The 26,356-nt window shown below is 37.8% G+C and overlaps 11 protein-coding genes across 11 annotated transcripts; 5 read left to right on the forward strand and 6 right to left on the reverse strand.

Annotated features, from left to right (window-relative positions):
* Nucleotides 1-257: 257 nt before the first annotated feature.
* On the reverse strand, nt 258-5,567 carry C9374_001504 (uncharacterized protein; the record flags this gene model as incomplete). Its single annotated transcript, XM_044690819.1, has 2 exons — nt 258-3,749; nt 4,578-5,567. The coding sequence occupies 2 exons, from the start codon at nt 5,565-5,567 to the stop codon at nt 258-260; spliced, it is 4,482 nt and encodes a 1,493-aa protein (XP_044551164.1).
* Nucleotides 5,568-5,939: 372 nt separating this feature from the next.
* C9374_001505 (uncharacterized protein) lies at nt 5,940-7,755 on the reverse strand (the record flags this gene model as incomplete). Its single annotated transcript, XM_044690820.1, has 2 exons — nt 5,940-6,892; nt 7,167-7,755. The coding sequence occupies 2 exons, from the start codon at nt 7,753-7,755 to the stop codon at nt 5,940-5,942; spliced, it is 1,542 nt and encodes a 513-aa protein (XP_044551165.1).
* Nucleotides 7,756-7,989: 234 nt separating this feature from the next.
* C9374_001506 (uncharacterized protein) lies at nt 7,990-11,984 on the forward strand (the record flags this gene model as incomplete). The annotated part of the gene is made up of 3 exons (XM_044690821.1): nt 7,990-9,809; nt 9,966-10,263; nt 10,338-11,984. The coding sequence occupies 3 exons, from the start codon at nt 7,990-7,992 to the stop codon at nt 11,982-11,984; spliced, it is 3,765 nt and encodes a 1,254-aa protein (XP_044551166.1).
* A 133-nt stretch (nt 11,985-12,117) lies between these two features.
* C9374_001507 (uncharacterized protein) lies at nt 12,118-13,209 on the reverse strand (the record flags this gene model as incomplete). The annotated part of the gene is made up of 1 exon (XM_044690822.1): nt 12,118-12,510. One exon carries the CDS (start codon nt 12,508-12,510, stop codon nt 12,118-12,120), a length of 393 nt encoding a protein of 130 aa, XP_044551167.1.
* A 132-nt stretch (nt 13,210-13,341) lies between these two features.
* Nucleotides 13,342-15,303, forward strand: C9374_001508 (uncharacterized protein; the record flags this gene model as incomplete). Its single annotated transcript, XM_044690823.1, has 3 exons — nt 13,342-13,405; nt 13,462-14,354; nt 14,470-15,303. The coding sequence occupies 3 exons, from the start codon at nt 13,342-13,344 to the stop codon at nt 15,301-15,303; spliced, it is 1,791 nt and encodes a 596-aa protein (XP_044551168.1).
* A 101-nt stretch (nt 15,304-15,404) lies between these two features.
* Nucleotides 15,405-17,063, reverse strand: C9374_001509 (uncharacterized protein; the record flags this gene model as incomplete). The annotated part of the gene is made up of 1 exon (XM_044690824.1): nt 15,405-17,063. The coding sequence occupies one exon, from the start codon at nt 17,061-17,063 to the stop codon at nt 15,405-15,407; it is 1,659 nt and encodes a 552-aa protein (XP_044551169.1).
* A 155-nt stretch (nt 17,064-17,218) lies between these two features.
* C9374_001510 (uncharacterized protein) lies at nt 17,219-19,144 on the reverse strand (the record flags this gene model as incomplete). The annotated part of the gene is made up of 1 exon (XM_044690826.1): nt 17,219-19,144. One exon carries the CDS (start codon nt 19,142-19,144, stop codon nt 17,219-17,221), a length of 1,926 nt encoding a protein of 641 aa, XP_044551170.1.
* A 429-nt stretch (nt 19,145-19,573) lies between these two features.
* Nucleotides 19,574-22,396, forward strand: C9374_001511 (uncharacterized protein; the record flags this gene model as incomplete). The annotated part of the gene is made up of 1 exon (XM_044690827.1): nt 19,574-22,396. The coding sequence occupies one exon, from the start codon at nt 19,574-19,576 to the stop codon at nt 22,394-22,396; it is 2,823 nt and encodes a 940-aa protein (XP_044551171.1).
* A 67-nt stretch (nt 22,397-22,463) lies between these two features.
* C9374_001512 (uncharacterized protein) lies at nt 22,464-22,973 on the forward strand (the record flags this gene model as incomplete). Its single annotated transcript, XM_044690828.1, has 1 exon — nt 22,464-22,973. The coding sequence occupies one exon, from the start codon at nt 22,464-22,466 to the stop codon at nt 22,971-22,973; it is 510 nt and encodes a 169-aa protein (XP_044551172.1).
* Nucleotides 22,974-23,263: 290 nt separating this feature from the next.
* Nucleotides 23,264-24,457, forward strand: C9374_001513 (uncharacterized protein; the record flags this gene model as incomplete). Its single annotated transcript, XM_044690829.1, has 1 exon — nt 23,264-24,457. The coding sequence occupies one exon, from the start codon at nt 23,264-23,266 to the stop codon at nt 24,455-24,457; it is 1,194 nt and encodes a 397-aa protein (XP_044551173.1).
* Nucleotides 24,458-24,640: 183 nt separating this feature from the next.
* On the reverse strand, nt 24,641-26,329 carry C9374_001514 (uncharacterized protein; the record flags this gene model as incomplete). The annotated part of the gene is made up of 1 exon (XM_044690830.1): nt 24,641-25,759. The coding sequence occupies one exon, from the start codon at nt 25,757-25,759 to the stop codon at nt 24,641-24,643; it is 1,119 nt and encodes a 372-aa protein (XP_044551174.1).
* Between the last annotated feature and the right edge of the window lie 27 nt (nt 26,330-26,356).

Below are 26,356 nucleotides of genomic sequence, written 5' to 3' on the forward strand. Positions count from 1 at the left end.
TGTGAAGAAGCTGTCCTTATTTTTGCAGCAGCCATCACTCGTCACCCATTTTGTTGACGTTTGAAGTCGTCATGAGCCACCTTAGATAACACAGTCTAAGGTAATTCTGCAACTCATTAACTTGGTTAGTAACATAATCGAAGTCTACCACCATCACAACAATGGAAGACAGTATTATTGAAAACGACAATACAGGATGTTTGAGTTATCAATTTGTTTATTGATGTGGTGAAAAGGTCCAAGTTGTTCAAACACAATTACGTCTTTGGAACAATGGTGAAAAGCTCAATATAACGATCACCAATGTTGCATCTGTTTCTTTCGTTGGCAGCTCTTTCTGCTTCGCTCTTTGTTCTAAATCTAATGTAGCAAATTCCAGTTTGACGATTTCTCTTAAAGTCCATCTTGAATCGAATACTATCGTCTTCAAAATCATAACCATTGAAAAACTCCATAATGTCTTTTTCAGTTGCTGTGAAAGGAAGACCTCTCATTTTGAGAGTTCTCTCAGGATGCTCGAAGAGTTTGTATTTGAATGGTTGTTGTGAAGAGCTGCTAGCCATGCCATTACTCGAGTTCATGAATTGGTCCAACCCATAGACATGATAATTGTTACCATTGTTGTAAGAGTATTGAGCTTGTTGCATCATGAACATCATTGGATGATAATAACCTCCTACACCGGTGTATGCAGGATTATATGAGCCATAGTTGCCTCTACGATTGTATGGATTCTTGCGATAGTATGGGTTGTTGAATCGTCGTGTTGTCTGATGCTGCTCGTGTGGTTGTTCTTGTTGGCTTGCATCGCCAGAGCTTGCTTCCAAAGTATTGTCGTTGGATTGGGTCTCTTGGACAGGAATAGCTCCTTCTTCTTCTTGCATGTCTCCGTCTTCTTGATTTGTTTCTTCTTCAATGCCACAAACAGCAAGCATTTCAGCTCGATCACTCTTGAGAACTCTCACAGTGTAGGTCATTTCATTCAGTGGTTCTCCTGTTTCATGGTTCTCTTCAGTAGAGGTGATAGTGGTTTGATCCCTCTCAAGTGCTCGTGTCAAGCTTTCTTCATCATCAAATTCAATAAAGGCCTCACCTGTCGAGTGCTCATCCTCACCAAATATGAGATGAATTCCAGCATCAGCAATGTTTAGGCCGTTCAACCAGTCTGCAATTTGATCTTCCTCGAAATCTGTTGGCAGACCTTCAATCTTGACAATGAATGATGATGATGATTCAACTGAGGTCGTTGGTTTCAATTCGTTGTTGGATGAAGCGATAGCATGACCTCCATTCATGGTACTATTTCTGTTTGTTTGATAATAATTATTTCTCATGGCTGGTCTTTGATAGTAATTATAATTGGTCAAATATTGGTGGTGTTGTGGTTTTGTTTGATAGTACTGTTGATGTTGTTGAATATAGTATTGGGAAGCTCTTAATTCGGAAATACTGCTGTGGAACAATTCAATGTAGCGATTTCTAATTTTTTCCTTATTTCTCTTGGAGGCTTGAACCATTTGTTCATGAGACATAAATTCAACAAATACTTCTCCAGTTCGCTTTCCAGTCATGGGGTTAATGACAAAAAAGATTTTTCTACGAGTTGGCATTGAGGTTTGCTGCGAGAGAGTCTCTTGATTGTCATGATGTTCTTGTGGTGACTCAGTCTTACTTTCATCGGCACCACTACTCTGACTACTATGGCTCCCATCGTCTCCAACCATGTTCGTTTCCTCACTGGTACTGCCTCTGCTACTACTGCTATTACTATTGGGACTACTGCTACTACTACTATTCATTCCTACATAATGATGATGATTCTGTCTATACAGTGGAGCTGTTGCAATGGTAAGGCCAGAAAAGAATGTTTCAATTTCCTCTTCGGTTGCAGAGAAGGGAACATTTCGCATCTTGAGAATTTTCGAATTGTTTAAATTCTTCAAGTTGCGTTCGAGAACTTTTCTCGAGTGTTCCATCTCGTCCACAGTACTCTTGAAAATCTCAATGTATCGATTGCCGAGATTCTTCTTGTCCATGGTCTTTCTTGCTCTCTCAAGCTCTTCATCGGACTCGAAACGAACATAGGCTTCGCCTGTAGATTTGCCATAATAATTAAGCATTAGAAGAATGTCCAATTCCTTAACAAGTTCAATTGGTAACGTGTATTGTCTTGCTGGAGATTGACCTGCTGTTGGTTGAGGTGATGATGGCGATGATGAGCCCATTGAGGTCAATTCGTTCATATGTGAGTGAATTTCATGATTATTGACATAATGAGAAGAAACTTGTTGAGGAGTGGTCGAGGTGGTTGGTGAGTAAGAAGAGTGATTGGCAAATGATGCTGGTTGGAATGAGGACGATGAGGGTGATGACGAGGTATGAACACCAGAAGAGGAATTTGCACTACTACCATTGTTGGTACTATTACTAGTTGTAGAGGATGGCACTGAAACTCCCTTCAAAATGTCAGCATAGGTTGGCTGTGAAGGAACAATTGCCGAAGGAGAAGTTTGTTTCGGAGTTGTCGTGGGCAAGCTTGATACTGCTCTGCTGTTGTTATGAGTGGATGAACCATTATTGAGGTAGCTACCAAAGTTACTTTTCTGTTGTGTCATTCTATGACTTGGACGTTTCATGCTGCTCATCATGGTTGGCTGCGTTTCAGTATTCTGTTGCTGTTGTTGTTGTGGATGAGCTTCATACGTGGGAGCAGAACTTTGCACGGGCGAAGAACACTCTACAGGTATCTGTTCCTCCAAATTAGTGAGTGAAGGGTCTCTCTTGGCTAGCTTAAATTCGGAGAAGAATTCAGCAATATCACGGATGGTGCTGGTCCAAGGCAATCCTCTAAGCCTTGCAACACTTGTCTTAAATTCATCAGTAAGGGGAGAGTCGACTTGTTGCAGGAGGGCTCTCTCTTGTCGGATGGTTTGCTGCAACACATGAGGAGGAGGCTCAAACGAAGGAGAATGAATGGAGAGAGGTTTTGATGAAATGAAGCTTGGTCGGTCATTATGTTGGTTGGTAGCACTTGTCGGGGTAAGAGGTGCACCACCTTCGGCCGTCGAAGAGGAGGTTTGGACCATCGACTTGGTATCCATCTGTTCATGGCTTTCATGGCTACTACTACTAGGAGTGGAATGGTTTGTTGAAACGAATGATGAGGTAGTTGTGGTAGTACCTTCAAAGTCTTCTTGTTCGGATGAAGAACAAGTTGTTGTGGCAGCATTACTATTTGGATGCACTTGCTTGAGGATGGTTTGAGCCATTTTTTCGCAATTCTTAATCATTGTGAAATTGCTTTGAAAGAATGAGGGAATGTTCGTGTTTGTTTTGAAGCTGCTACTAGTAGTTTTCAGGTATTTGTTGCCTGTTGGAGTAGTAGTAGTAGTGGAAGTTGATGTTGTCGTATCTGTTGATGTTGTTGTTGCCGACGATGTGGGATACGAATTCTCAATGAATGAAAAGAAAGGTCGTTCAAAGAGACTATCAATATGAATGCAATGTCGTTGTGCAAGCTCCTGAATGACTTGAGGAATATTAGATTGCACCACGGAATGATACTGCAGTTGTTGAGAATGATGATCCAATGTCGAATGAACTACTACTGGAGAGAGGAAACAAGAATGTAATTTGCTGGGTATAAGAATGTCTCTTCTCTTGGGTGCTGATGAAGAGGATAATAATTCTTCTTGAGATGTGGATGTTACTGTCGTTGAAAGTGTCTCGTGTTCAATACTCTCGTCCAACTGGGAGGAGTGATTGGTTGTTGTTATTGTGAATGGGTTGTTAAGTTCCGAGAATTGTATGCGAAGAGGAAAAGGAGGTTCAATAAATTATTGAAAAATTCAACGATTTTGTGATGTTTTTAAAAATCGAGAAGAAACACACCACCCGTTCGTTATGGATGGAGTAAAGGAGAGATTAATTCGGAGAGAAGGATTCAAGTTTCACCGCGATCGGCGTACGTAATGAATTAAAATTTGTGGTAATGTTGGAGTGTGTTACAAAAACATTCAAGGATGATGGTCGTCGTCACACGAACCACACAATGCACGGGGATGAATGAATTGTCGTTTCGTGGTGTGGATGATGATATTAATGTGTGTCAACAATAATTGTTAAACACAATAATTGTCGTCGTCGTGTCCAATGATCGTCGTCAAGAGAGTTCAAAGGTGTTTGCAGCACACCAAAGATTGAGCGTTTTGTTTCAGTTGCATCCAGCACGCACACAATTATTGGTCAATCAAAATGCAACATTCGACGAAAATGGTATTTTTCAAAATTATTCAATCAAAATTGTGTGTTCGGGGAATTATTGGTTTTGAGGAGATGGCGGAGAGTTGCCATTCATACAACAACAACAACAAAAAAACATGGAATGCCAAATGTCAAGCAAGTTGTATCACATGGTTCATGTTTTCGCGTGATGATGACCATGATATCGTCATTTACCGACCACCAAATAATAGTTGCACAAATTTGGACAATGAAAACATTGAGACAAAGTCATACACAACAAAATTAGGAAAAAGTGTTAAAAACAAAAAAGTAATCACACATTTCATACATACCAATTGGAGTAATTCACAAAAATTAGAAACAAAATGTACAGGATATGGCGTATAATGACCACACTGTAAAATTTCAGTACTCGATGGATCATATTCCTCCAAATTAATGATTATTCCCTTTTGGCTTGTGTGAGGAGACTGAATGGAGTGATTGTTGTGATCATTGTGATCATGATTGAAATGATTACTAGTTTTTGATTTTCCAATATTCAGCCACTTGTTGTCACTCGCATCCATCATCACGTCTTTCCGATGACTGGTTGTTGTCAATGCTGTAGGCGCGTTGTCACACTTGACAATATGATAAACCACAGATTTGACACCACTCGGAAATGATGATGAAGGTACCTCATCGAATGACATGATGGAATTGTCACCAAAAAGCCATGACGATGATGAAAATCCATTTCCAGCTGCACTCCGATCAACGCTTCTTTTCAGTTGCTGACGAGCGAGTTTCGGATACGAAAATTCAAATTCTATAATAATACAATAATGAAAAGATTCTACAATATTTGAAATAATGGCATGATCATCCACCAAGGATGGATTCAGATGAATACTTGTGTTGTTTGAAATATTTACATGTTGTTGTGATTGTGGCAATGTGGATGAAAACAATAATTGATTTGAAATTACAGATGTCTGAGATAACGGAAAAAACCAATCCGAACAACTACTCGAAGATGATGAAGACAAGGACGATGAACAAGATTCGCTCATCACATCCGATCCTGTATGAAAGGAATGAGATTTTGTGGCAACACCCATCATGACCGATGATGGTAAGATCTGTGATGGTTGTGATGGTTGAATCATCATGATCGGCTGTTCGTTGATGGCGTTGGTCATAATACCATTCGCCGTCGTCAGAACTGTGCTCACGGAACAACGTTCATGTGGTCCATCATCGGTTGATGAAGAAAGAAAGCGAGAACTTTGACGAAGACTTTGGCTTCGGGGAAGAAGTGTGCTGTTGAGATCCATCATTGAGTATGTGTTGAGATGATCTTTTGTGGTTGATGGGATGAATGCGCAATCGGTTTCTCTTCAAACAATAATGTGGTTAAGGTTGGATGGCACTGGACTTGTGCAGTATTTGTTTTTTTTTACAATTCAGATTCTTTTATTAGAACGATGGGGGATTCCAAAAATTCGGCAAACTCGGAATCAGTCGTGGAACATGTTATTGGTTTTGAAATATTCCAAAACGTTCGAAATGGTACGTGTGACACACAATTTGGAATATTGGAACACACAAATTTTGAAAATGATCCAATGTTCTTTGATTGAAATAATATATTTGAAGAAGAAATAATAATGTTTATGATAAATAATATTTAAAGAAACTGCATGAATGTCTTATATCATGTCATTCAATAACGTTTTCACTGCATAAATAATTTCTTGTGCTGAAATTTTCAAATACAAGGAATCGTGATGACCCTCTCCAGCCACAAGCATGTATTTAAATTTCATATTTCTCGCAAAGCACATGTAATCTTGTGGAAGAGCTCCCCAACCGAGTTCAATCACACCCGTTCCAGCTCGTGTGAACAAAATATTGCTGAGAGACGCTCCATGAGGTGAAATCATGATATCTGTTTCATAGAAAATCTTGGCAGTAGTTCGAATAAACTCATTGGCGTCCTTTGCTGATCCAATCACATATTCTCGTACTTCACAATCTGGAAATTCCTTTTTCAATGCCAATAACACGGAGGCATGATCTTGCAAATTTCGTGTCTGAGCTCGTCGATCAATTAAAGTTATAATTTTCTTCTTTTTCAAAGACAATAAATTTGGGAATTTGTTATGCATGCCTTGTGTAATTCTCGAGTTTAGATATTGGTATTCGAGAGCATTCATGTGTGGAAAATTGTCATCATCTGCATGATAGAGATATAATTTGTTTGCTCTCATGACAGTTTTCAATTCTTGAGTGACTAGATATCGTTTTCCAACAATGACTTGCAATTCTTCCATAATTCGTAAATATCTTTCAGCCACAGGATTATTTGGCCAAATTAATGGAATATCCAATGGCAATTCATTCCATAATCGAACCATTCTCGGAAGAATCTCCACTGGCATGTGACCATTTGCATATGGTAAAACACTGCATCCTGGATTGGCCAATTTTTCAAAATGTCTCACTCGAAAATACTTTTGAATGGTTGGTTTCCATCCGTAACCGAGTTGGACTTGAGCGATAATGCCTTCATCGGTGAATGTGGCCCATGAGACATCATGATGAAAACTTGACTCGTCCACCCATGCACATTCAATTTCTACGATCCAAGCTTTTTGCTCAACTGTGGTGTGTATGTGTGAATTTAAATATGGTGAAATTGTCCAAGGGTAATTTCAAATATCACACCAAATTTGGAACATGTTGTAATAATATTGTTTACCAATGGTTGTTAGAAATAAATTTCGAAAGGTTCATCAAACATGATCATTACATATTGTTTTCAATAATTATAATAAGAAACAAATTTCAAACATTTGAAAACATCAAGACATTTAGAATGTCATGATTTTCATAACCATCACCACATTCAAAGAGAATAATCACAATTAACTTACTCTTCGCACAAAAAGTTCCTTCTCTAAATTGTCTTTTCGAAGATTCCTTACACTTGTCGGTCATGTCAATTAAATAGGGTCTTCTCCACTGAGCATCATGATCATTCGCTGCTGGTTTACAAATTTCACTTTCCGTCTTTTCACTCAATTTATACGGAACTAAATTTGCATAATAATAAACATCCTGTGCACTCAGTTCCAAACTTTTCACAATTTTCACATGTTTCGATTTTTTAAATAATTTAAATCCTCGTCCATCGTATTCGTGTTGTGGTCGTTTCCAAAACGAATCAAAGAACTCGGATGGAAATTCATGGTCAGATGGAGTACGGAGTAGTGGACACTTTCCTTTGGTTCCATTGATGATGGGATTGATGATGAATTGATTGGATTCTAGCGAGAATGTCACATCTCCTAATGAAGACGTAGATGAAGATTTGGTTTTGTGATGATGACCTTCTCGAATAAAGAAACTAGCAATGATAGAGCCTAGAGTGAGAAGAAGAATGACAAGAAGTGCGAGACGAAGATATTTGGAGACTGGGAGTGTCAAGGATTGTTGCGGCAACAAGGTTTTTGAAACAAACATTTTTTTTTTCGCGAACGTCACTTGCCAAAGATGATATTGGGATCAATTATGTGTAACATGGATATTTATTAAACACGGTATCAATGTTTTCACAAACTACAAGCGTGGTTCATAATTAAAGAATGCGCAACAACTTTCACAATTCAAAGATGGGCTGTTCGTGATGAAATAAATTAGCCCGCCAAAAATTTACACATTTTCAAATCAAGAAAAAATAACGAACACTTAATTTCCATGAGCCACCAGCACTTGGATGTGGTGTATGGGAGAACAACAACAACAACGAATCAACAAGTGGCTGAGGAAGATCGGCCTTCATCTCCTGGTGCGTTGTCATGTGATGGAGGAGCAAAGCAAAGAAAATTAAGAAAGCAAAAAGTCATTAAGAAAAAGAATGAACTCGGAGAGTATCGATATTACAATCCGAACACGGGCGAAGATGTTACGGAAAAAGTATTAAAACAAAAGGAAAAGAAAAAGTTGGAGAGTAGTATTGTTTCGGAGCAGCAATTGGAAGAAGATGAAAAACAACTGAAGGAAACATCAACTTTGGAATCACCATCTAAAATTCAAGAAAACAAGACTTCACCTACAAAACCAACATCAAAGAAGAAAAACAATGACGAGAGAGCAGAAGGAAAATTTCAAAAAAATGTTTCCTCAACTCGACATCAACACGATGATGACAAAGCGGATGGCGACACGAGTTCGAAACAAGTCACAAAGAAAAATAATACAACTGTGAGAAATGAAGAAGAAGAATTAACTCAACAATATCCTACAACGATGAAAAAGGATTCCTCAAAAAGTGAGATTATTTCAACAAGATCCGATGATGACAGTGCAGCATCGGAACAACAACAAGTTGGACAACCCAAAACAACATCAGCTATTGTTCCTCATCTTGGATTACCAACATCATCAAGTACAGGTAAACTGCCGAGTCGTGGTACTGGTCGAAATTTGCAATCACAAGATGAAAATCAGAGTGATGAAGAGGATCAGCGATCCGATAAAATCATCATTACTCCACCTCCCACCAATAGAGCAAGATCATTCTTTGCTCCTCACGAAGGTAGTGACAATAATTTTGAAGTTTTTCAAGTAGAAAAACCACAAACCTCACAAAGTGACAAGTCAGTGAGCTCTTCCGAAAGATTAATAGGAGACGAGGACGAGAGCAAGATGAAAAAGCAGCATCGTGAAAGCCCACCTAATGAGAAAGCAAAACCAAAATTAAACAATAGCGAGCACAGAAGACGACGACGTTCCAAGCCCAAGCGCGAAGAACCTACCAACAATCAAGAAGATGAGAGAATTTCAGATGGTGCCAAGGAAGAAGAGACCTCTTCACAAGATGCCCTTATACAAGCTCCAGCCATTGCCTCTTCAACAGCTGATGACCGTATGTTGGATCAGGATGAAACAGCAACGACTGGAACTGCCTCCTCTGCTTCAGAAGACGCTCTCAATTCATCTCCAAAAAACAAAGATCCAATGGCAGAGTTGTATCAGGAAAATAATCAACCCATTGTTGCAACACCAGCAGTACTGCCCGGATATCTTGCTTCACAGTCTTCACTCAATATGGATGCTATTTGGAGCATGAAAGGATTGGCCAAGTTATGGAGAAAATCCTTAAATTTTGTAAGGACTTTTTCATTTACAGATCCTCAACAAGAGCCAACCATCAAATCAAACAAACATTCGTTATTTGATCCCACTAAGAGAAATATTGCAGAGAGAATGACACGACCAATTTTAACATTGACCATTAAGGGTGCAGATATGTTGACTCTTGATGAAAATGTCGTGCATCCTTGTGTGAAAGTATCCGTGTTGGACACTCTCACGGGTCAATATCTCAAAGCAGATTCATTCAATGACAAGTCCAATGAGGTGGTTTTACCTCAAATGACTCTACCATACAATATGAAAAAGACAAAGAGTTTAGTACCAATATGGAATGACACCATGTATTTTGACACACTGTATAATCATTTTCTGAAAGAAAATGTTGTATTTATTTTTGAACTTGTAGATTTCAGTTTTGAGTAAGTATATTTGTGAGAAGGTCAAGTGTGAGAATTGAATATGACAACTATTTTCATACGTTAAACAATTTACTGAATTGAAATGAAAATTTCATGACAACTGGTCACACCAAAATGCAATTTCTTCAATATTTTCAAATGATTTGAACAAAAAAGAAAAGGAGAATATAAAATAGCATGGGGATTTTTAAAGCCTGTAAGCTCTAGTGGAAGAGCCAATGCAGGAAAAGACTTGCGAATTAGACTTTTCAAATATCATAGAAAAATTCCTGGAATTCTCTCTAAATTTTTCACACACCAGACACCTCCAGTGCAACCTTCACAAACGAGCAGCCCTTCCACCACCTTAAACACTAATCAAGTAGTCTCTACCAATGAGGCGTTCTTGCTGTACCAGCACAGACAAAAGGCACAATTGTATCCTTCCACTCTCTACATCGAAATGAAAGCAATGGTAAGTTGAATCAACCTTGGTCGAGACATCTTGAATTATGGCTAATTTTCTGATCCTTTATATAACCACCACAGCAACGACCACCACGAAAAAAGATATCGTTCCCTGAACGACCGCAAAAACCTAATGAATTTGAAATTGGAAGATTTACTCTTGAGGAATTGCTTCAAAATAATGATGAACAAGTTGTAAATATTGTACAGTCAGAACAAACCAAAGAAAAGAAGAAGGAGCAATCCCTTCAACGACTCAAACTAAAACGTGAAGCCAACGAACCGTGTGAAATTCCATCCAAATTATTATTTCAATTTGATGCAGGAGAAAAGGGATGTATATGTTTGGATTTTTCAAAATCTGGTCAATACTTAGCCTGTGGATGTCACACCAATGAGAGTTATGGTCAATTGAAAATTTATGATGTCTTTGAGGGAACTCTTGTGGAAAGCATTAATGCTCACATTGATCTCATTTACAGTATTGATTGGAATTGTGACGATAGTGAAATTGTAACCTCGTCCTCGGACGGTACCTGTAAAGTTTGGAACGTCGAGTACGATAAAAAGAAGGCCTCCAACAGAAAACCAAAACTCGTCTCAACCGTTCAACATCCTTGCTATGTCTACACGGCACGATTCCATCCTCAATGCAAGAAGATTATTGCTTCGGGGAGTTACGATCGCCGTATTCGAATTTTCAATAAGGACACTGGAAAAATCATTAAGGAACTTGAAGGACACTCCTCTCGAATCAGTAGTATTGTCTTTGATCAAGGTGGCACTCGAATGTACTCTGCCAGTGGTGACGGCATGATCAAAATTTGGAGTTGTCGACTCAGAGAAGATTCTACCTTGGATGACATTTCCAATTCATTCGCATGCATGAGAACGATTCAAGAGAGTGAATTGAGCAAATCCACTCTCACCTGTATTCGAATGGATCCAAAATATTCACAAGAACGTTTATTTATTCATTCCCAAGACAACATGTTACGACGATTAGATACTGGATTGAAAAATATTCGTAATCGATATCATGGTGTGAAATGTTTTATGAATGCTCAGAAATGTAATGTGAGTCCAGATGGTCAATATCTTGTCTCTGGATCTGATATTGGAAGAGTCTACTTTTGGAATGTTGAAAGTGAAGAATTAATTTTTAAGGAAGGAAAAGATTTTGGATTTGAGGATTCACCAGTGTATGACATTGCATGGAGTTCTAAAGAGCATATGGTTGCATTGTGCTCGTTTGATGGAAATCAACCAATTCGAGTGTTTTGTTTTGAGAAGGCCATTGACGACATGAATTCAAAAACTCATTCGACAAACGATCAACAAGCACAGCAGCCACACAAATCGTTGCACCATCATCATCATTACACCACGCCACCCAACTACTCTCACATGTTTACATCATCAAATTTACAGGCAGCACTATTGACCAAACGATCCAATGGATCGAGTAGCAATGAGAATCCGAATTCGTATTATGGAGGTCCTTTGAGTCCTTCCAATGCGACGAGTCAGAGTTTTTTCACAATGCCTCAATCACCCATTGGAAAGAATGGACAAGGTCCACCACCACGAAGTTCAACATTATTATCAAGCGGCTTTAATTTTGGTTCGAGATCAAAAACACCAGATCCATTCAAGTTGAATCCTGGTAATTCGTTGTTAGGAGCAAGACCAAGAACATCGACAGCTCCCAAAGTGGAGTTTCAATAGTACAAAAATACGAGTTAGAATAAATACAAGTTATTTATTGTAGAAGTTAAATTTTGGCATTAGGAGGATTGTTTAAACGTTTAAACAGGGTTTCTCTGTTGTGGTTGAAAAATCTTGACAGAGTCGCAAGTGTCTACTTGAAAAAGTCCAAAAGAAGTTTTTGTTGTGGTTTAGATGCCTTATTGGAGGTTGATTTTGAAGGATTTGTGGTGTTGGAGGAGTCTGATTGTTTTTGACCTGAATGAACCTCTTTCTTACTATTATTTGATTCTTTTCCATTACCGTTGTTGTTGTTCTTGACATCATCAACATTGGATAAGGGTCCATTGGATGCCTCCATACTTGTTGACAGCAGTGCAGCAGTTTGTTTCCTCACTGTTCCATGATTCGTGACTGCCGATTTGATTGACTTTCCATTTTCCTTTTTCTTTTTCACAGTGATTTTTGTCTCATCGAGTCCAATCACTAGCTGATGATTTGCCCCTTCTTCAGAGGCTCCTGCTGGCGATGGAACATGTTGTTGCATTTCATCAAGCTTTCTCTTATGATTGGGCTTTTCTGGTGTTGTCCCTGGTTCCTCATCCTTCTTTTTCATTTTAATTTCCACAGAATTGGAATTTAATTTACAAGTATTTCGCATGGACTCCAAGACATCTTCAAAATTTTTCGAATTACATCTCGTCTCTTCAATGAGTTTTTTTTTATCGACCTTAAATTTAAATTGATGAGTGGCAGTCAAATAAAAAGCCACAGCCTTAAAGACAGGTTTGGTAAAATTGGCACCACTCTTTCCTTCAAATTTTTTCAAAATTTCTTGTTGATACTTTTCCAAGAGCCGATCACAGGCAGCTCCAATTCCACTACATCCGAACATTAAACACAAATCTTCAAATTTAATCGGAAATGAAACTCCCAATAAATTAACAGCTTCATTAAAGGCTCGTTCATAATCTTGTGCGGAAGAGGCTGATTTTTTGATGGCCATTTCTCTTGAAAATTGTGCAATATTTAGACATTTACAGGCAATATCTACACAAACAGGAACTTGGCACAAGGAAAAATTCGGAGGTAATCGACCAGTACTGATGGACAAGGAACTTTCTAAACCACGAATAAAATCTCGGGATTTGGAAATGACTTTTTGAATAGAGGTTGGATCAAGTTCCGGAGCCAGTGTTAAGATGTAGGGCTCGGTGAGAGTGGCGATGAGAAAGCGAGAGGCCATCCCTCATGGGTTTATTTTTTTTTAAATTTTAAATAAAATAATTGAAGTTTTGTAACGTCCTTGTGTGGCGCCAAAATTTTGTACAATTTTGAGTTGTTATTAAAAAAAAAATACAACAATACGAACATCATAATGTCCAAAACATCTACCAAAAGCTCGGAATCCAAAGATGAGAATAATCATGTTTGGATCAATGGTAGGTTATGCTTGAATTCATCCATTTTCTTTGTTTAACTCTATCTGGAATTTTAGCTTGGTATGATCCCTTGGCAACGGTTACTGCCATGTCTCAGTGTATGATGTTTTGTGATATTAATGGAGATGGAGACTACAAACTTGTTGCAGCAACATCGGGAAAGAATCCATTGGAGAGTAAACGAACAAAACAAACGCATCGTCTTCGGGTCTATAAAGGAACAGGAAATATTAGTGAAAATATTTTGATGGAAGAACCCATTGCAATTGCTTCATATTACACGGATTATCAAAATCCAAAACGACCCATGATTTTAGTAGCAAGTAGCAACAAATTATTTCTGTACAAGAATTTGCAACCATTTTTCAAATTTTGTATTCCTTCAAAAAGAATTGATGAGAAAGAAAGTGAAGTTTGGCAATTTCTGAGTGAGGGTAAATACGACAACAAGACTGCATTTGCAGAGTTGGCCAGACTACGTGACCTTAATGTGGCATTGAGTCCTCGAAGTTATGAATTGCTCTCGCTCGCTTCGAACGACGACATTCGACTATTTATTGACGCAAGAAAAAATACCCCGATTGATTTTCCGAACAATATTACTTGTCTTTCGATTCTACCAAAAGACAGGGAAGGAGAGGATGCTATTGGATGTCCTGTCGTTGGAACAGAATCTGGAATTGTTTTCATCCTCTCTCCATCTGGTTCACAAATAACAAAAGCAGTACAACTTCCTTCAGCTCCTGTAAAATTCTGTATTTCTGGAAATTTAGATAATGATTATCGGATTGCAGCAGCATGTAGAAATGGAAACGTTTATACCATCAAGAATGGAGAAGTGAGTGGAGTAGTTATTGAACTCGAGTCACATCCAGTAACTATGGTGAGAATTGAAAAAACTTTTGTGATTGGACTCATGAACAACACCATTCACTGTTTCAATACAAGAGTAAGTGGAAGATTTTGATTTCATCGTGATGGTGTGAAAATAACGATCAATGATGCATATTTTACAACATTTGTCACTTTCATTATTTGTTTTACAAAATTTGTCTTGCGAACAGGGAAAAAAACAATATTCCATTTACTTACCTGCAGCCATTAAAGACATGGAGGTGTTGGACATGAGAGGACAACGAAGCGTGAAATGTGTCATGGTAGCTCTCGAAAATAAGGAACTACGTATTTATAATGGAAAGTCTCTTGTGAACACAATTCAATTACATGAGCAAGTGGTCGGTTTGAAATACGGTACCTACGGCTCTGAAGTTAATAGTTTGATGATTTCATATCGAAATGGAGGTTTAGATTTTAAGGTCATTTCAAGAAAAGCAGTTCTCGAAAGTAAGACTAAAAGTGGACCTCCTCCCGAACAAGAGGAACCTCTTGATCTTCCCACAAAGACATTCTTGTATTTGGAACAAACAAAACGAGAGGTGGACTATTCGTCCGAAATGCACAATGCATTCCAGAAGGATTTGGCTCGTGTTCGCCTCAACACTGCGAGATCCTATGTGAAAATATTAACAGATGGTCAAGGTCCATTGTCCTACACGTCGGGCTCGTCCGTTCGTTTGGTTGCAAATGTGCAAGGTTTGGGACCAAAATTTAAGGTCAATATTGAGGTTCAAAACACTGGAAAGAAGCCAATTTCAAATTTATTTATTATTTTTGCCTACGATGAAGATGTGTATGCTTTGGAAGATGACGCTAGACGGTTAAATTTACCTTCTCTCTTGCCGGGACCTCTCTACAAGTTCAGCAAGATGGTGAACATGTTGGATCCTTCCAATGCACCTGACACTCTTCGACTATTTGTGTGCAGTAAGGAAAGTCCCTCACCTGTCATTACAGCAGTGGTGAATATGCCAGTGGCTGAAATGGTAGAACTCATGTAGAATGTTATTCAGAAGTAAATAAATAATTTTTTGACAAATGGTACAAAAAAAATAACATGCCTTGATGGTATTTTATTAGTGACAATGTTTTCTATGTTGTTTCACTTTTTGACATGGGAAGGAACAACTTGCAATATTAGCAGCAACAGTAGGAATTGTGTGAGTTTCGTGATACATTGAGAGGTCTGATTTGAGCAAGAAAGTGAAGAGAAAATTTGAATAGGATTCTTTTGTGCGTCATCGACAATCTTGCGCACAGCAACCATTATTTGTTCCAGGGTCAAAGAGGAGAGTTGAACAATTTCAGATTGTTCAACTTGTTTCGATTGTTGTTCTGTGCTGCTGTTGTTATTGCTGGAAAAGGAAAATTGGAAGGGTGACGATGTATTGTTAGAGGCCGTAGAGCTTGAACCTGTGCTTGTGGAGCCAAAGGAAAATGTAGGAAGCACGTTGCTATTATTGTCACGTGATGCTTGCAACGACCACGGCGAAGAAGAATTTCCAAAAGTGAAACCAGCGTCAGTACTACCTGACGTACTTTGTTTTCGATCCCTGTCATTACTTGCTGATCTAGCACCCATTCCTCCAGGTTGGGGTAACAAATCAGGAGGTAGTGAAGGAAGGAATCTTGTATTTCCAGAAGAAGAAGAAGCACCCATTCCGAAATTAAAGAACGTATTTCCAGAAGATGTACCACTACTTGTTGTTGATGATGAAAACAAATTATTTGTGGTATTCGTGTTTGGTTTGTTTGAAGCTGTCGAGGATGAGGAGGTGGTACTGTTATTTGAACTATTAAAAAGAGGGCTAAAGTCAAATCGGAATGGTGTGTTGGCAGTAGTGCTTGATGCACTATTAGCAGTAGAGCTGACATTGAATGAGGATGTTGTTGTTGTACCACTGTTATTACTATTTGCTACAGATGAAAATGTTGACGATGAAAATAGTGGGCCTGACGTGGATGAGGACGACGAGGATGATGATGTTGCATTTGTTCCATTAAGCTGTTGCTGAGCTGTTCTCGTTGTGGTCGTTGATGTTGAACCACTTGTTGCAGCATTTGACAAATTATTTGGTGCTTGATTACTTGTCGTCGGAGATGATGATGATGATGTAAATTTAAAAGAATCTTGAGATTGTTTGTACATGGTATCCAATTTAAACTTCTCTAGTGGTGAGATATCATTCCAACACTTGTTGAGTGAGCCCGAGGTATGAGAAACTCCTTCAGTATCGGCATTGGCATTGGTTCGTCTTCGTTGCCGTCTACCATGTGGATGAAGATCGTTGTGAGAATGATGATGAGAGGGATTTTCAAAAATTCCTCTTTGTCCCATATATAAAAATCTACCACCATAATCATCATCATCGGAATCATCAAAATCATCAGAATCATCGGAAGTGTTTTCATCAAAAAGATCATCATCCTCATTTTCATCATCATCAGAATCATCAACAAGTGGAGGATAAGCAATGGATCCATCCACACGATGAACATCTCCATCTCTTCCAAGTACGTGATTACATGTACCACAACAGCAACATCCTTCGGTTCCATCATCATTATCGGTTTCTTCATCATCGGAATCAACGTCCACCCATTCATCATCATCATCGTCGTCATCATCGTTATGATCATGATCACTACCACCACTAGAAACAAGATCAGGTGGCTCATCCTCATGATCAAGCAATGGAGGTAAGTCATCGTAAACGTTTTCATTGTCAGAAGAATTTTCAGAAGCCTCGTTGTTGGACATTTTTTTTGTAACAAGAGGCTTGGTACAGAACAGAACCAATTCTAAAATGGCTAATTCGAACAATAAATTTGACGTTTTATTCTAGGGTTATTCTTGAATAACTAGAGATACACTAGATGGGTGAATAAATTAATTGGTGTGACAATAATGCTGTTCTACTTTCTGTTTACATAATGGGATGAATCAATTTGATAGTATTGCAGAGAGCGCTGACTCTTTTTTGATTCAAAGGCCTCCATGAATGAAATGTCATTGTTAGTAATCAAACTCCACTGTAAGGATGATTGTTGCAATAATGGGTCAGCCAGATGCGGCGATGATGTAATGGCAGTTGTGGAACGCTGCGTTGTGACCGTAGTTGTGCTGGATATTAATTCAATTGTGGGCTGAGGGACTTCCTTGGGTGTACACTCTCGCTTCAAGTGAGACAGTCCACAAATTGAGGCTTTAACATTGGTCCGTTCTGAGAGAGGAGTTTTGTGGTAAATACCAATTAATTCCTCTACGATTCGAATCATTGTGGCTGCATGAGTGACAAGCAAAACTGTGGGCTCTACATTCTCAGTTCTAATTTTTCGTACATTATTTTCCACATTGTAAAAAGTTCCTCTCACTCTTCGAATTAAATCATACATAAGTTCCATTGTATTCTTCTCGGTAAAATACGCGAGAAAGTTTTCAGGATTCAGAGAAAAATGGAGACCCTCCAAATTCAACTCCTCATTGCAATATCGGTCTACAATAAACTTGTTTAGCAATGGAAATTCCTCTCTAATCTGATCAACATTTGGAGGCATCATATCCAATGTCCACTTTCGTTTCAATCCATAAAATTCCATCAGACCAAAATCAATATAAACTTCAATATTAAACATTTTTCCATCTCTCTCACTCTCCTCCAAAATACTTTTAACAATTTGTTCGGTCGTTTGGAGACATCGATGAAAAGGTGAAGTGTATATTTGAAGCGTTTGCGCAACGACTTGGTCCTGTGAATTGGTGAATGTTTGCTCTACTTTTTTCACGAGATAGTTGAGGTAAAAGTTTTGTCCGAACAATTTGGCACACAGTTGTCCTCGTTCTGTTAAAGGAGGATCTGCATCGTAATCTCCGTTCACATCAATTGGAGTACTTGGTGTTTCGGCTGAAGAAGCCGATGAGGGAGGGGTTGTGGGTGAGGTAAATCCATGAAGTCCAGTTCCATATTTAATCAGTTGAGAAGTCTTCTCCCCGTGCCGAGTGACAAACAATTCCTTCAAAGATGGAATGGTGTATTGTGGATAGTGAACGGTGAGAGGATTTTGAAGAGTTGTCATAGTGGTCGAAATTGAGCAAGTACTTGATGTTGTGGCGTCGGTTGTAATAATGATACCTTGTGTTGGGGGTGGTGGTAAAATATTATCTGATGATGAAGACTGCAATGGTGGTTGCTGAAATTCTAACAGTGACGTTAATGAAGAAGTGGAGGAATTTGAGAGGGTACTGCAAGTGGTGCTTGTTGGTGATGATACAAATGCATTGAGAGCAATGCTGCTTGAACTATCGGAAGTTGTATGATAATGATGGTCTTGGTGGTGACAACTACTATTTTCAATACATGATGGATTTGTGTTGTCGTGTAGTCGTCGTGTATGCTCATGACTGTTATCACTTTCTGTAGTGTTCTGAATCGGGTTGTTGTTAGGAAACGCAACAACGGATGATGATGTTGATCTACTTCTGGTTGAAATCACGGGTGGTGAACACAGGTCATATTTGTGTGGTGGTTGATGAGAGGTTGGTGTTGTAGTCATACCATCATGACCAAACATGACTTCTCCTTCATTTCCGTTATAATTATGATGGTGATTTTCATTTCCGTTACAATAATGATGGTGCGAATGGTTCATACTGTGTTGCTGAGGAGGCTGATGATGATGGAAATGATTATGCTTGGTTGTTGTGGTCTTAGGGTTGCTACTTGGAAAACTACTATTACTACTACTGCTGGTACTCTCGGGTACAGAATGTCTTTTTGTAGGAATAATAATTAATGAATCTTCATCCTCCAAAACAGTGGTACTCGGAGGTAGGTGGTCCATATTCCAATATTGTTGTTTGGTATGATTTTGTTGAACAACAATCAGAGAATAATAAATTATTTGGTGATGATTGGGATGTAATTTTCAGAAAAGTGCAAACCACGTCTCGTTCTGGATGAGTGCACTTTTCGGGAACAAAAATTTTTTTCTTGTTTATGCATAAAAAACAAACCTTTCAAACGCGTCAACCCGTCAACGATGATTTTTATTGAGAATGATTCTCAAAAAGTAACATGGTAAGGATTACTTTTTGAAAAGAATGTTGTACATTAAGGATTCATGAGCATGTCACTTGACAGTGTCCTTAAGTCTTCAACTATTAAATGTACTTCATAAAAATAGCTCACAGAAAATCATGTAAAATCCCAGATTGACTTTTTCGAGAGCTTGCTCTTACAAACATCGTCAGCAACCTCAAGACATAAAAAAATGTCCAACCAAGATTCATCCATACCGTCGAAATATTTGACACAATTGCCAAACACTACCATCACTTCAACGAACAATTATACATCATCAACAATGTCGGATCTTTCGATCCCTTCTTCCTCTTCGATCCATTCCTCCCCACCATCGAGAATGGGACGAAGTATTAGTTATGCAGGAAATTTACAAAATCATGATCGTGATGACAACGATGACAACCATACCGAAGAGAATTCACAATCGTCATCATTGACGTGGACCACCATTGAATCATCACCTCGGAATCGAAGAAAATCCAATCAGGATCGATCTTCTCCATCTTTGACACCATTGCGGAATGATGATTCATCATCGTCACCTCGGAGAGGAACGACCAATTCATCTTCCACAAATTATTCCCCATCGCATCATCATTATCAATACACTCATGGATCGACATTTTCAACCAGAAGCATGTCATCTCCTGCATTACTTTCGGAATCGAGAGGAAGCATGTCCTCACTTCGATCACTTCATAATGAATCGTTTGAAATGATTCCTCTCACGGTCTTGACCTTGTGGAAATTAGAGGATTATAGTGTGACGATGGCGACACCTCTTCATGGAGGTACATCTCCTGCAAAAGAAGTCAATGAAACAAATCCCTTTGACAGTGTTCGAACGAATGAATTTCATACGTTTATAGAAAGTGACACCACATCGACAACAAGACGAAGACCAGAAATGGTGAGAGGAGATTCATACATGTTAATGTGGTGTCCATGGTTTAACATGTACGATAATTTATTTATTGAATTTTGGCTTGTCAAGTTGGATGAATCTGCTACTTCAAATACCTCTTCGAGAAGTAATACAAGTAGTAGTAGTAATGACAATTTCAGTCATACTAGTTATAATTCAAAACATGGATGTTCTCCATCCTCCTCCATGTCACCATCCGCGGATGATAATAATAATTTTCGAATACTTCCAGTTCGACAACATGCAAAAGCTCTCTCAAAACAAGCGACTCATGAACGATTTTTCAGTGGAAATATTTGGGGATATTCAGTCGTATTAAATTCATCTCTCGATCAAAAAGATGAATCAATTTTACCTCAATATTTAACCAATGCATTCCCCTCAGCGAGCACTCACTTTTTCGGAAATGATTTGGAAAATTTAATCATTTGCTTTTTTGGAACTACCAAAATTTTCAAATTCAAGCTTAATGTCATGAAGGAGCTGCACAAAAATCACAAGTCCAAAATCAAATCCGAATATGTGACCAATGTAGAATCCATTGATTTTGTGGAAGCTCTTGATTACAAATCCTTGCGTGTGCATTATGCAACCACTCCATCATCAGTCGCCACAACTCCAACCGACGTATTTTTCGATGTCGTGAACACAGTCGAAGAGGAAGAAGAAATGATCGACGAGTTGTATCAGAGTCTATTCGATTCGAGTAGCATCATTTCGGACAATGCCAAAAAATCACTTCGTTTAATGTCACGCATTGAAATGATTCATGACCACCTTCAAGGTTATGGCTTTGTGAGATGTGACATTCAAAACAATTGTCACTTGTACTCATTGAATAAGAAGAGACCTGACAGTTCAATGCAAAGTCCAATCTCTGCCAATGAAAGTATCAGTGATGATTCCTTTCTCGAATTAGAATCTCCTCGTAATACTACAACCACTCTCTCAGTATGTGAACGACGTGCATTCAAATTAGCTCACCAGTCACTGAGCTTGGTATTTTTTCAGAGACAAATAGCTCGAAAACAATATTTGAATTTGAAAAGTCCAACCAGTGGACGATTTGAAATGAACTATTCACCACACTCGAAAAATACTCTAAAAATTGGATTTGAAAAAATTGGACACATTTTACCATTTCACGTGGATTCTGGAAAATTGAACATGATGAATCATTCGAATATCAAAATTTGTAAATTTGATGAGAATTTGTTTCTAGTTTTGGAAATTGATGAAAAGAACATGAAAAAGCAATGGGAAAATTATCAACTTTTACGACAACAAGTAGAATCTATGACTGTCACGTCCAATAATGAGTCTTTGCCCACACCAATCATCATGATGGAGCAAAATCTCTTGCTCGATCAAGACAAGGAGTTTGATGCGTTACAATTTTTCAAATTTTACATTCTGGATTTATCCAAGTCGGATGATGTGAAATTATCCAGACTTTTCACAAGTTATGATGTGACACAACAAGCAAGTCATGCGACCACCTCTCAATTTTCCACTATGAAAATTCATGAAGCTTTTCTGAAAATTACTTCACCCAAATCGAAACAAATGCACTCTTCAACCTCAACGCTACACAATACCTTATTATCTAACAGAAATACCACGAGTGAAACATATTCACATAATTTACATCAACCACACCAACTTCAACAGAATAATCTTCAAGTCCATTTGCAACACAACATGCTTCCAGTTTATAGAAGTCAAAAATCCAAAAAGAAGAGATTTGATTTCATGTATGAAAAACTTGTTTCTCACATGATTGTTTTTCGAGGAGACATGCTTAAAAATCCATATCAGTACACCATTGCTCTCTTTTATAACGTGAAAGGAGATCGATACTTCTTCTCCACACAACACGATTTTAATGGAATTGGAGAATGGACAAAATTGAGAGGAAAATGGTTTGATTTTATTCATTTCACACATGTCGGCTCGAGATCGAAAACATTATTCGATCAAGCGAATTTAATGTTGAACGTTGGTGTGAAACCAACAGAAGGAAATGGTGGTGTGGTATCAGGATTGGGATTTCCAGATATTTCTCTTCGTTTGAAAAGTAAATGAAATTTGTCTTTCATATAAATATTTGAAACAAAAGTTCGAAAGTTCAACAAAAGTTTCAAGAAAAAAAATGAAAGAAACGAAATCCAACAAGTCTGAAACCAATGCTTCATTCAACAACAACAACAACAAACACGCAACAAGTTCCGAAAAACACGAACAAGTATTAGCTATCACCAAAATTCGTCCCCGAAGGAAAACATTTGAAAAAGCCAATAGCATCCTTCATTCTCAAATGAAAATTCCGAAAGCCTTTGCCAAGAAGAAGACTCTTTTGGATCAATCTGCTGAAATGCCTACATTCCGATTAACGTCCGTTCCTCATCAATCTCTAATGAAAATTGGTAGGCTTTATCAAGAAAGTGATCCAGCGAGCAAGATGTATCCGAAAGGTTTTAAAGATGCCTCTCAAATACAAGCACCAAAACGAGGACGTGGTGTCAAATCTATTGAAGAAATTGAGTTGGAACAAGGAGATTCAGATACATCGTTTTATACTTCCGATGAAGAAGAAAGTCCATCAGAGTCGGAAGAAGAACGAGCTTTGAAACCACTCCCAAAGAAAAGGGTTAAGCAATGATCATGTGATGCCTTACTAGATCCGAATAATAATAATACTCACATGTCTTGTCAACATATTTAGTGAGGCAAGTGAAAGATGTCACACACAAATGGAAATGCAAATCGAATCATGACACGAATATTTACCACTACAACATTTTCAAAGTTTTATTGATTTTCAAAAATCTCTTCACGTAGATGCACATGTTGATTCGAATGACCGATTGATCAAGATTAAATTTTTGATTCATTCCCATGAGTGAATTCTGCCAAGAGAATGTGCATCCCTTTTCAGAATGAACAAAAAAAATGTCTGAATCTATTCATGCATCTTTACTTACAATACATGAAGAAGAGGAAACACTCCAACCAATATCTTCATCACTCCCAACGCAACAACATAATGATCATCATCAGCAGCACCATGAAGAAGAAAAACAGCAAGACAAGTCCGATGCTCGTAATGATGATGACAATTTAAAAATCTTCTCACAACAAATCTATGACTATATTTCTCAAAAGAATTTTAGGCAAGCCTTGGAGGTATTGATTCATTGGATGAATTCTGATCACGCCACTCCCGATGATGGTGTGCACATGATTGAATTTTTAAAAAAGATTTACAAATTAGGGTTTCAGAGGTTGTCGAATGTATTCCGAGAGTTGGAACAAGGTCAAAACGATTGTAAAAAGTTAATTCTCGCTGCCATGTATTGTGGTAGATGTGGACATGAAGTGGATTATGAAAAAGCAATGGCATTGTTTGAGTCTGATTCTCTAAAGTATCATTACTTTTCTCAGAACATGTTGGGAAATATTTATTCAAATGGACCAAATGGAATTGATGTTGACTACCACTTGGCCAAAGAATATTATGAAATGGCTGCAGCACAAAATTATTCCAGTGGTTTCCATAATTTGGGAAATTTATATTATTATGGAAATGGTGTGGAACAAAATTATACAAAGGCAAAAGAATATTTTGAATTAGCAGCTCAAAAAAATCATCACGATTTTAAATGCAACAAGTATTTAGCATTTGAAAATCATTATTCTGAAGCATTGTATGTTCTTGGAACGTTATACGAATGGGGAGATGGTGTTGTACTAGATACCAAAAAAGCAATGGAGTATTACAAGCAGGCAGTGGAGCTTAATAATGAATATTCTGCCTTTTCCATTGGGGAAACCTTGGAAAATTCAAATGATTTTGAAGGAGCGGTGAAATATTATACAATTTCTGCCAATCTTAACTATGCTGAAGCACAATATCGATTAGCAGAAATGTACCAGACTGGTTTGGGTGTGGCTCAAAATTTATCCAAAGCTATTTATTACTTTGAATTGGCAGCAGAACAGGAATACTATGATGCAGAGGAACAGGGTGCTGCTTTGAGGTTGCAACGATTTTATTTAAATTTTCACAGCAAGCTGTTTAAAACATTAGCTTTGGGTCTATTTTCAGATGTGATTGTCGTTGCTGTCCAAGAATATGATGACTAGATTGCAAATGATGAGGCCATTCATGAATCTGGAACAAAATTGACACCATAGAAAAATGAAATGGAGTTTGCAAACGAAAATATCCACAATAACAATGACATCCATTTACAATCTTAGTGCACTAGTAGAGGTCAACAATTGAAAATTCCCAGCGTCAAGCCCTAGAGAACACAACCATTCGTGTCACCACTCAAGGTTACCATTGCTATTCTCACTACTGCATGTATCATCATGTTCAAATAAAAGCGAGAATCCCCACTTTTTCTTAAGATTAGGAGCTACTTGTTCCAAGCTTTGTTTCAATTTCAGTTTTTCTTCCTCAGAATAATCCTCAAATTCAAAATCTCCAATATCCAACACTGTCAAATTGTGAAGAATTCCACCTCCAAAATAAATTCCCCTTGCTTCCGCAACAAGAGGATGAGTCGAAGTACGTCGTAGTAAATGTAATTCTTTCAGTTGCTGGAACTCTCCAATTTTCTTAAATATTTCTCCTGAAATATTCGAACATGGATGAATACATAAATGCTCCAAAAAGGGTTGTGATTTTAAAAATTGATAGACTGTTTCATCAGAAACGACACATTCCAATGGAGTAGCTCCTGAATAGGATTTCAATTTGACAGCTTTCAATTTGGAACACATCTTGGAGAGGCACGTTAAAAATTTGTCGTCCAGTAAGCCTGGAAAACCATATTCCAACTCTTGCAAATTAGGACAACATTTGATCACATCCAAAACAAATCGCTCTTTCGTGTTGTCTTCAAATGCTCCCAAGACACTCAATGATTTCATCGATTCCATGATGGGAACGAAAAAACAATGATCTTGGTATTCTTCAAATTCAATTGGCTGTTTGGTTTCTTGAACGTTCTTGTCTTCACTCTTTTCCTCTCCATTCATGGAATCATCAATTAAACATAACTTGTGATCATTACACATTTTTGAATCCAAATAGTAAAAGCTCAAATTCAAACTTTCCAATGATTTGCATTTTGTTAAAATCCATAAAAGCTGTTCAAAAGAGCAAGAGCATCGAATGGTTAAATGTTTTAAGGTATATCCAATAGGAATGCCAACAATTTTGACAAGTTGAGTATCCTTGTCATACTTGTCAATATCCTCTCTAAGATCGAAATCAAAATCAAAATCGCCATTTTCTTGATTTTCAATAATGACTGTATTAACAATCATTTCTTCAAAAGCAATCGATCCAGAAATGTCTTCTTCATATTCTTCATCACTTTTACTTTCATTCCATACTTCTTCTCTCAATGATCTCAATTCTACAATTTTTCTCATATCCAATAATTGGAAAACAAGATCAAAAGGAATATCGCGAGCGAATATGAAATGATTCGATAATTCATCTAACGATCCATTCCGATCTGTAATTTCCTCAACGATGGCAATCACTTGATCGATATTTGTTAGAGTTATGAAAAGTGATGTTCTGGTTTTGAGCGCATCAATGAAATTCCATTCTAAATTTCCAAATTTGGAAACGTTTTCAGTAGTTGGGAGAACAGTCTTTGAAGGAACACAATATTTTGCCAAATAATGTTCAACCATTTCGGAAATTGTTTGGAACATGGTAGAAGAAGTGATTGCCAATCTCAGAATGTCCTTACTTGGTAAATATTCTAAAATCAGACGCAATTCATCATGATTTAATGGATCCAACAAGGGTTTAGGCAACAACGTATCAATCATGATCGGATCATGTTCATTTTCATCATCCTTTGAATCATGTTCGTTTTCATCATGATTAATTTTTAATTTTTTTACTTCGGGATTTTTATTCTTCTCTTCATGATCATCATCATCACTAGCCACTTCTTCATGAAATCCCTCTCCATAATTTCGTTTCATTTTTTTTTGAATTATATTTTTTAAAGA

This window comes from Naegleria lovaniensis (genome assembly GCF_003324165.1).
Source record: "Naegleria lovaniensis strain ATCC 30569 chromosome Unknown tig014, whole genome shotgun sequence".
Taxonomy (NCBI): domain Eukaryota; phylum Heterolobosea; class Eutetramitea; order Acrasida; family Naegleriidae; genus Naegleria; species Naegleria lovaniensis.